This window comes from Camelina sativa, chromosome 11 (genome assembly GCF_000633955.1).
Source record: "Camelina sativa cultivar DH55 chromosome 11, Cs, whole genome shotgun sequence".
NCBI classification, from domain to species: Eukaryota; Viridiplantae; Streptophyta; class Magnoliopsida; order Brassicales; family Brassicaceae; genus Camelina; species Camelina sativa.
Window position 1 is genome coordinate 45,214,932 of NC_025695.1, and position 10,556 is coordinate 45,225,487.

General features: G+C 32.6%; 3 protein-coding genes and 1 long non-coding RNA gene across 4 annotated transcripts; 3 read left to right on the plus strand and 1 right to left on the minus strand.

The window, feature by feature from the left end:
* LOC104726512 lies at positions 680-1,341 on the plus strand. Its single transcript, XR_758070.1, has 3 exons — positions 680-807; positions 933-1,003; positions 1,081-1,341. It is a non-coding gene; the product is annotated as a CLAVATA3/ESR (CLE)-related protein 46 (long non-coding RNA).
* On the minus strand, positions 2,074-2,846 carry LOC104726513 (non-specific lipid-transfer protein 4-like). The gene is made up of 2 exons (XM_010445381.2): positions 2,434-2,846; positions 2,074-2,295 (listed from the first exon to the last, which is right to left on the minus strand). The coding sequence occupies exons 1-2, from the start codon at positions 2,760-2,762 to the stop codon at positions 2,286-2,288; spliced, it is 339 nt and encodes a 112-aa protein (XP_010443683.1). The 5' UTR covers positions 2,763-2,846; the 3' UTR covers positions 2,074-2,285.
* On the plus strand, positions 6,592-7,352 carry LOC104726514 (non-specific lipid-transfer protein 4-like). The gene is made up of 2 exons (XM_010445382.2): positions 6,592-7,011; positions 7,159-7,352. The coding sequence occupies exons 1-2, from the start codon at positions 6,683-6,685 to the stop codon at positions 7,166-7,168; spliced, it is 339 nt and encodes a 112-aa protein (XP_010443684.1). The 5' UTR covers positions 6,592-6,682; the 3' UTR covers positions 7,169-7,352.
* LOC104726515 (non-specific lipid-transfer protein 3) lies at positions 9,412-10,166 on the plus strand. The gene is made up of 2 exons (XM_010445383.1): positions 9,412-9,819; positions 9,965-10,166. Exons 1-2 carry the CDS (start codon positions 9,482-9,484, stop codon positions 9,972-9,974), a joined length of 348 nt encoding a protein of 115 aa, XP_010443685.1. The 5' UTR covers positions 9,412-9,481; the 3' UTR covers positions 9,975-10,166.

The window sequence follows — 10,556 nt, forward strand, 5'->3', positions numbered from 1 at the left end:
ATTTTTTTTTTTTTTAATGAATGATTTCGTGGTGGTTATGATGATAACACCTAAATGATGACTTATGAAAAGTTAAAGTGAACTTGAAATGAAGGCCGCAAAATCTTGCCGACGTATAATATATATTACGGTGACTGTGAAGTGTGAACGTTCTCAAGTTAGTAGTAGCTGCGTGACCAAGTTTGCTACAAAAGAAATTAAGATTAAACTAGGTTTAATTGATCGGCTTGGTCCAGTTTTTGTTGGTCGCATATGAGACTCATTCTTAGGTAATAATAGGCAAACAATTCAAAAGATACTCTAATTAGGTTTTAGTCTAGATACCAAGAAAGTATGGGCTAAAGATGTACTCGTTTCGGACCGACCAGCAAGCAAGGTAAATACAAAGACCAACATAACTGAACGAACCATTCAAGCTGGCCTGCACAGAACCTATAAGAAAATATGAAAAGAAGTTGTAATGCGTTTTCCTATTTCTACAGGCATTCTAATTTCTAAGTAGAAATATCATTGCATAGGATTCCAAGATATGACATTTTAACCAGAGAATCTTATACATAGTTTCTTCAAGCCAATTAATCATCACGGTTCTCTAAGGAGAGTACCAACTAGATGTGACAAAATTGTTTTATTGTGCCTTGTTAACTATACATCCAGTATATATATGATGAATTGATGATCCTATATGATAACAATAAGTTAATTCTCTATAACTTGAAAAAAAAATGAAAAGACATGATATCATCAAGCTTCTCCTTACCATCTGCCTCTTTCTCAGCAGAATCATGACTCAGGAATCCCGAGAAGGTAAACTCATTACTCACTCTCCCGTGTGTGTGTGTGTGGTAGTGTTAGGTTTGCATGTGTTATAAATTGAGGGCATGGTTCTTTTACTCTTATATACTAACCAGTTCTATTTTTGCTTGTAACAGTCCATTTCAAGATTGGACCTGCAAAGATCATCACCAAACCGAATTATTACGGTAGAGTGATACCAACTTGGGTAAGGAGATCAAGATTTTTACAGATACCCATTCAAGAACATAAGGCGTCATTATAACATCTTTCTTATGGATATAGGTTGGAGAAAAAAAGTTGCATAAGCACCCATCCGGACCTAACCCAACAGGAAATCACCACCCACCGGCTAACCCCTGAGTCAATAACAGCACAACTATTGCCACCAAGAGAATCGTATTAGTCAATGTCTAATATATATATCTCTTTAGAAGATGTAAAAAGGAGTGAAGCAGCTTATAAGAGGGAGTGTTACTTATAAGTTACAGATCCAATGTGTGTTTTAAACATATCTACTCTAATAAACAACATATATATATTTAATTCGATGAAATTAAATACAAAAGAAGAGGCTTTTATCAAAAGCAAAACCTCTAAGTTGCTACCATAATAATTATAAGCACAACAACCAAAACAGAGTCGTCTTAACAGAGCAAAACATGTGACATTACAAGTTGATATTTTGAAGAGATAAAAGACTGCATGCAGTCTGCAGATATTATGATTGAGGATAATTTGTAGGATATATCAGATTCCATATGTTTCTAGTTCCTCAACGTTTAATAGTGAACTTGAAAGATCTTTGATATATCCTTGCCAGTTAATCACTATAAGAACGTGTATCAATTGTTTCCTTTTTGAATATCTTAACTTTTCTGGTAAATGGTAATACAGCTGTGAATTCACTGAACACTGAAGAATCCTCTCACTGAGATCGGATACCTCTGTGGCTAGATTCACGAAGACGGTGACGATAAGCAGAAGTTAAAAAATGTTTTATAGTCAACTCTAGAGATGTACGAATAGGGAAAACAAAAAAAAAAACAGAGTATCCATGAGACGGTATCCAAATTTATTAATTCTTTTTTTTTTTTTTTTGGTAAGAGCAAAACCATTTCTTCATCGAATTTCCAAATAATGTAGTATTTTGTTTATCAATCACAGTTTTATATATTCACTCAAATACCAGGAGCTAATTAATATTATTGGTTACTTATAGAATTCGTTCTTCACTATATGACTATTACGTTCGAGGTTCGAATGAGTTGGATGAAAGATATAAAGCGAAGATGATTAATAAGGCAGTATTATCATATCTTAAACATGTAAGATACAAGTATACAGCATAAAAAAGCAACAAAGCATCAAACAAACAAAGACATGCATGGTAAATATATCAGCTTCGGTAGCCGAATTTTATTTTACTATTACGATATACGGAACCAAACTCCTCAGGTAAATGATGACGTAAAGCTCTCCCATTAATTTCACTTAATGCTGCAACAATACAGACGATCAAAAGTATAAATAATTACGTCATTAGAAAAATTAAATCATATCGTCTCAAGATAAGTAACTAGCCAAGTTGGAAAAATAATCTTGGAAAGGGAGAGAATACGAGGATAAAGAACTTACGTGGCGCAGTTAGTGCTGGTGGAGATGGGGTAGGGAATGCTAACACCACACTTTCCAGGAAGGCTAGAGGCTAGACTTGGGTTAATGCCCTTGGCAGCGGACTGTAAGCATCGGCAAGCTTGTTGGCGGTCCGGTGTGGTTTGAGCCATACCGTTCAATTTTTTGACTCCTGCACAACACGGAGGTGGTACCGCTCCACCTTTGGCTAGATAGCCTCCACATGGAGCCAAGCTACTTGCCACTGTGCCACATGTGATTGCTGCATCTACGGATGCAACTATGCACACAGTCAACACAAGGCATGCAAAGAACCTCAAAGCGAAAGCCATTGTGTTTGCTCTTCTTTTTGGGTGATAGATGATAACAATATTTATTAGCTTGTGTTTTCGTTGTTGGATGTGAGAAAAATGGGAAGTGAGGATGGGTTTATATAGGGATTTCATTTGGCCACGGGAGAAAATATGACGACTAGGGGTAGTTACTAGTTAGTACGTAGTTTTTATTTATTTATTTTTGTTTTTTTTTAGTTTGGTAGTACGTAGTTGGATTTGCATTTATTTTTTGATAAAAAAGTTTGCATTTATTTTTTGATAAAAAAGTTTGCATTTATTTCATTCATTCTATCTAGTGTCTTCTACTAACTAGAATAATTATTTTTTCAGTCATATATAAACTGATAAACAATAAAATAATGTTTCAGAATGTACAAAAAAGTGATACGTTCATGTATCTAAACTGTTAGAAAAAGGATTTATTTCCCTTTAAAAATTGGTCATTCATGTTTTGAGCGATGGATGTTATATGAAATTTTATCTTTATTGTACATTTGTACATAATCAAATAAAATGTCGGCTTTTAAAATTAAATAGTTAAATACCGTCAAATTTAATGCGAGGTGCAACTGAGGGACACGTGTATCCACCACTAAAACATCACACAACTCTAATAACTAGCACCATCTCACATTAACTAACTATGGATTTTTATGAACTGCCATTGTCTATGGCCATTAGATTTAGCAAAGTTCACATTTTATAACTTCCTACATAATTGAATGAGATAGATGCTATATGGAGTTTTTTTCTTCCAAATTTCGTATATAATCAATAATACAAATGCGTTTGTATACAACAAGAAGTTTTATCATATGTCAGTATAATAGAGCGATAAAATTCTAGTCTTTTAATAACCATTAACCAAAACTAGTCGCAAGCGAGATGTACACACCAAACCGAACTTGTCTTTTGTGCATATGATAGAATGCTATATTCCCCTCAATAACAGATTAACACTATCGCTATATTAGCCACAAACTCATAACCACTGAAATCACATGCATTCTCATGCATCGCTTATACTTACACATATACACAGTTCCTTTTCTTTTTGTTCTACGCATGTGATGGTGCTTCTCTAATGTCTCACAGAGCTTTGAACGTGAAGGGTTGATATATGGTCTTGGATACTATTGGCCAAAAACCGTCAGACAACATCGTACAAGATTGATAAATCTCCACAAGTGTATAGTACACTGGTACGTGGTTGAAAGTCTCAATTTAACCACACAAACCTCTGCCGACACTAATGTAAGTGTTCAAGAAAACGGTCTAGGCAGACGCCTAGGCGCTGTCTAGACGCTAGGCGCTGTCTAGACGCTAGGCGCTCAGCAGACGCCTAGATGACCGCCTAACCCGCTTAAAATTACATACATTTTATTTTAATATTTATTTTGATTTTTAAATTACATATAATTAAATTATTATGTTTTATATCTATATACGTAATTATAAACATTTATATGTTGTTAATATAACTTAAATAAATGTATTTTTCTTACCGTTGTTTATAATTTATAAATTTTTTATTTTATAACATATATTTTAATATAATTATATATATATAATGTTTTATGTTTTAAACGCCTAAACTGCCTAAAACCGTCTAGGCCCCGACTAAGCGTTCTAGGCGCTAGGCGTTGGGTCACCGCCCAGATACCGCCTAGCGCTTTCTTGAACACTCACGTTATTCTGTTCCTAAGGTTTTTATCAACTCAATATATAAATTCTGTAAAACATCATTCATATCAATGTTATGATAATATCATGATCTTTAAAATAAAATTAAGATAACCAGTGTAATTTCATATATTTTTATATTAAATTGAGATTTTTTTTTTAAATGCTTCCAAAGATATTACTTTTTCCGCATCACTTCAATTGATGTTTTATAATTTTTTTTCTTTGTTTCATTTTAAGCAATATTTTCAAGATTTTATGAAAAATCAAATGTGTCTTTTTTTTACCATTGATATTTTGCAACATGTTTATTTTAATTCATTGGTTGGATTCAATTTACTTAATAATGTTTCTATGTTAAAAAAATAAATTAAAAATGAAAATTATTATGTGAGTTTAAGTTTGTGTGTAAAAATCTTAAATGCCAATTAAAATGAAACACAGAAAATATGATATTTAGCTATTTCGATATGGTCTCCATCTTATAAAATTTTTAAAAATAATAAAAGTTTCTTAATTGTTCTAAGATATACACAACATGTAAATTGTTTGATACTAAAAAAGATAGTAAAAATAACTATAATATAGCTAAATATTATGAGAGAGCTAGCTGTTTCGACTTACCATATATTGTATTAAAATTACGTTAATACTTACTCTTCGAGAGCAATATTGTTCTGAAGTCAATATTTATAGTTACCCATTACGTACTAATAAATAGTTTAAATATATATGATATGATATGACCAATCGAGAGCAATAGAAAAACCAGAATTTTAGAAAACAAATGGTTGTGCAATTAGAATAATAATGTATTTGTTTATTTTATTCAAAGATACGTACTTAGAAATTATCTTTTAGTATAATTTTATCCAGAAATTTCTTTGGAACAAAACGAAACATGTAAAAGCAAGTCACATTTCACCTCTCAATTTAAAATTTTTTTTTTTGGTGATGGGCACCACATCTCAAATTACGCACCAACTATCAACTGCAAAACAACTTCGACATCTCAAATTGAACAACTAATTAATCACACCATGCTCAATCTTTTTCTGCCCCATACTGTACTAGAACAATGACTAATTAACCAAATTTCATGCAAATAACATTATTTTGGCTTTCTTCACCAGGCTAATTATTAAATTTTGATATTATGCTTCACAATAAATTGTTAGAATCATTTTTAAAAGTGATCATGTATTATCCACGGGCAAATTTTATTCATCTTTTATTAGAGTTTTTGAAGTGCAATTTTTTTTTCTGTCACTGATCTTATGGCCATATTAAATTAATTAATAGCAAAATTAAAGGTGGTCCAATGGATCTAGAATGTGATGGGATGGGGCTAGTTGGGAGATTTCTGATGTTTATTATTGGGCACACGTGTCCCTCCGTTACACATTGCATTGAATGGGTCGGTATTCAATATTAAATTCACATAGCACGAACTAATATTCCTCTGTTTCATAAACTGTATTTTGACACAGTTTTCTTGTTACAAAATAAATGTCATTTTATTTTTTCATTGTAGTTTTTAATAATAAATCTCATTTTTATTCCTATTATTTCAGCTAATTAATTAGAAATAGAAATTGTTTTAATGTATTTAAAAAGGATAAAACAGAAATTTTCTTAATTTTCTTAATTTGTGTGCATTGTGTCAAAATGACATTTTTTGTGAAACAGAAATAGTAGCAAATAGCTGATAAGTCAGAGATTGTGTATGAAACCAAATAAAATAAGTTATATGATAATGTACTGAAGATACTACATTTTACAAAACTCATCGCAATTCGTTCTACTATCTTATTTTGCCAAGCGATGTTATTAACTCTCGAAGCATCACTCAAAACACTTTATAATATCTAAATTGTCAAAAAGAACTACTAAATTCTAACATTTAGATATATTTGTAATCTTAAACAAATACTACATATTTTGATCAAAAAAAAAAAACAAAACAAATACTACATACTAAACATTGTTATACTATTATATATTGACAGAAACTAATTCTCTGATTAGTAGAAGAAACTAGAAGGAATGAATGAAGTAAATGCAAATCCAACTACTAACAAACCCTACTTAGTCATCATATATTTTCCTATACGAAATCCCTATATAAACCCATCATCACCTTCCACTTTTCTCACATCCAACTATCAAAACACAAGCTTAGAAAAAAAAAAATCAACTAATTTTGTTATCACCCAAAAAGAAGCACAAATACAATGGCTTTCGCTTTGAAGTTCTTTACATGCCTTGTTTTGACTGTGTGCATAGTTGCATCCGTAGATGCAGCAATCACATGTGGCACAGTGGTAAGTAGCTTGGCTCCATGTGGAGGCTATCTATCAAAAGGTGGGCCGGTGCCGCCTCCATGTTGTGCAGGAGTCAAAAAGTTGAACGGTATGGCTCAAACCACACCGGACCGCCAACAAGCTTGCCGATGCTTACAGTCTGCTGCCAAGGGCATTAACCCAAGTCTAGCCTCAAGCCTTCCTGGAAAGTGTGGTGTTAGCATTCCCTACCCCATCTCTACCAGCACTAACTGCGCCACGTAAGTTTTTAATGCTCGTAATATTTTTCTCCAATATATATTCCTTTTTATTGTTAACTTGGTTAGTTACTCGATCTTGAGACGATATGATTTAGTTTTTTCTAACGACGTAATTATTTATACTCTTGATCGTCTATATTGTTGCAGCATCAAGTGAAATGGAAGCTTACCTCATCATTTGTCTGAAGAGTTTGGTTTCGTATCATAAGTAAAATAAAACACGGCTACCTAAGCTGATATTTGCCATGCCTTTGCTTGTCTCGATGCTTTGTAATCTTTTTCCTTTCATGTGTTGTATTAACGTGGTTCAGATATGATAATAGTACCTTCTTAATTAGCTAGTCATCTTCTCTTTAGATCTTTCCTCCAACGCACTCGAACGTAATGATCATAAAGTTTAAGCGTTCTCATAATTAAGTAACCAATAATATTAAGAAAAATACCCTAAAATTAAGAACACTAAACCACACTATGTATATATATATATATACGAAGAAGACATGCTGACGACTGGTTTTCTCCCATCCATTTAGTACTGTTAAATTAAAATATATTTTCTCATCCAGTTAGCAACTTTACTAATCCCTTTTCTTGACTTTAACTGCATTAATTATGATTTACCAAGATTCACATGTGTTTCTCTACTTCAAATTAAAAAGTTCACTATTATTTTTGTAAGCTACTGTAAAACAACAGTAAATTTTCTGCAATTATTAACTGAAAAGAAAGAAAAAAAACTTTACGATGACCAACATAATTAAAACAGAAACGAGGATTCCTATCAAGTGATCAGGTGGTAGCTATAGTATTTGAAATCACTCTCAAGACTTGAGATGCAAAACCGAATTTTTCCACTGTGGGCTTACTAGCTATAGAAGAGCACTACATATTAAGATTCAAAACAGTGACACTCTCAATCGCTGATGCAGCTCATTATTACTTTGTCCTAAGCTTATACGTTTGAAAAGACTCTGTTTTTCCTTTTTAGGTTTTTTTTTTCTTTTTCACTTTGATTTAGATTTCGTAATTACATTAGGTTGGTGTTAACGTAGTCGTCTATATATAGCTTCTCTATAAATAGACCTCTAATGCTTGTGAAGGGGTTTTTGAGTTGAAATTAATAAGACTTATTTTCCAGAATCCAGTTTTGCAAAACAAAAAAAAGTGCATTCTTTACAATTCTCAAACCTCTGCTTCTTCTTCAATGAAAAAAATTCTCTAGCTTCTCGGCAACTTGAGAAACAAGCTTCTTTCTCCGCGCATATGAATCACCAACCCAGCTGGTTCAATCTAAGGCCTCCCGATAACCCGGCTTACACATTAAACTCAGATTCTTGTTCGCTTAACATTTTTGTTTTTTATACTAAAAAAATAAAAATTCAGCTTCCTACTTATCCTTTAAAGGTCTAAAACCTACGACAATTGATAGACAACAATAGTACTATAATGAGAAACGGTGGAAAGTGCATTAATTAGAAATAAAAAGTGTTCCAATGGAATTGGAGAATATGACTAATGTAGTTGGGAGAGTTGTGATGTTTATTGTTTTGGATACACGTGTCCCTCGGTTTACAAATTGCATTAATTGGACGGTAATTAACAGTATATAGATTTCGGCTAGTAGTTGTTAATTGTCTGAGTACGAACCATCCTCTCCGACGACCTTTTAATTGTTAAACTTCTTTCAAAGAATATATGGACAACGAAGACCTTGCTTGTTATATATATATCTTAAATTAAGAAAGATAGCTTAGACGACAAATATATATATTGTGAGAATTGAAAAAAGATAGCTACACGATTTAGAAAAAACAATTTTACACACGTAACTGATGAATATCAAAACAGTTAAGTAGATCAATTTACATAGTATTCACAGCTGAAAATATTAACTTGGTGCCGGATTACACATATGTAGTGGTTACGCTATATATGCATTACATTGGACGGTAATGATTTTGTTTTTCTTTCTTTTTTGGTATGAAATATTGAAATATACAATAATAGATCATGCTTTGCTAAAAATACGATTTCCTTGTGTGTGTTAGTGCTTCAATATTAATTAGTATCATTGTTCAAATCCTATAAATCGCTCAAAAGCATGATATAATTATATAAAAAATATGCAAAATAAATATCAAAATATGTATGATGTATTGATGTACCGTATATTGATGTTTAGAATACACTCTAGTCTAATATAATAACATATATAGTAACATACTAAACAATTCATGTACATTCTTCTCCTTAACTAGTAGAAGAAACTAGAGGAAACGAATGACGTAAATGCAAATCCAACTACTAACATACCCTATTAGTTACTATTTTCCCCCTCATCTGAAATCCCTATATAAACCCATCATGACTTCCCACTTTTCTCACATTCAACAGCAAAACACATAGTTAAGAAAACAAAACTCACGAAACTTCCAATTTTGTAATCACTCAAAAAAGAAGAGCAAATACAATGGCTTTGGCTCTCAGGTTCTTCACATGCTTCGTTTTTACGGTCTGCATAGTTGCATCAGCCGATGCAGCAATCTCATGCGGCACAGTGGCAAGTAGCTTGGCTCCATGTGCCAACTACCTGTCAAAAGGTGGAGTGGTACCAGGTCCGTGTTGTGAAGGAGTTAAAAGTTTGAACGGTATGGCTCAAACCACACCAGACCGCCAACAAGCATGCCGATGCCTACAGTCAACTGCAAAGGGCCTGTCTGGTCTCGACCCAAGTCTAGCCTCTGGCCTTCCTGGAAAGTGCGGTGTTAGCATTCCCTACCCCATCTCCATGAGCACTAACTGCGATAAGTAAGCTTTTTTTATTCATGTGCATAACTCATACCCACTCTTTTTTTCTTTAACTTGGCTACGTGCTCGATCTAAACACCATGATATATATAAAATCGTAATATTGTTATAACTTATAATCTTGGTATCGTTTGTATCGTTGCAGCGTCAAGTGAAGCGGGAACTTATATCAGCACTTGTATGCAGATTATGGTTTAGCATAAGTTAAATAAAAGACGTCTATATATGGACGCTGATCTCACCGTGCCTTTTTCTAGTGGCTTTGTAATCTTTTGCTTCCTTCCGTTGTACTCTTAATAATATGTTTAAGATATGATGATAGTACGGACTTAATCTTCTTTTAGTTATACATTTTTCCAACGCCTTTGTACACAGACATTAACTTAACGAACAACACCTACACTACTTTTTTGAATTTAATATTGATATATAACACTATTTTGACTCACCATTATGCATGAGGATCTAGACATTTTTCTCTAATCGGAAAACTTCAAATTCTTATCACAATGAAGGAAAAGGCAACATAGTTATATATTTTTAGTACTTAATTAGAAGTACTTTTTTTACTTGATTTTAGAAGTGAAATTCTAATTAATTTTTAGATTCGATTAGGTTACATTTCGTGTCGTTGAAAATGTTTCTGAGTTCATCTGGATCATGTTAATGTTACATTTCGTTTCAATTTTCAAATGTTCAATTTCTTCCGTTTGTTTTTTTTTTTTTTTTTTTTTTTT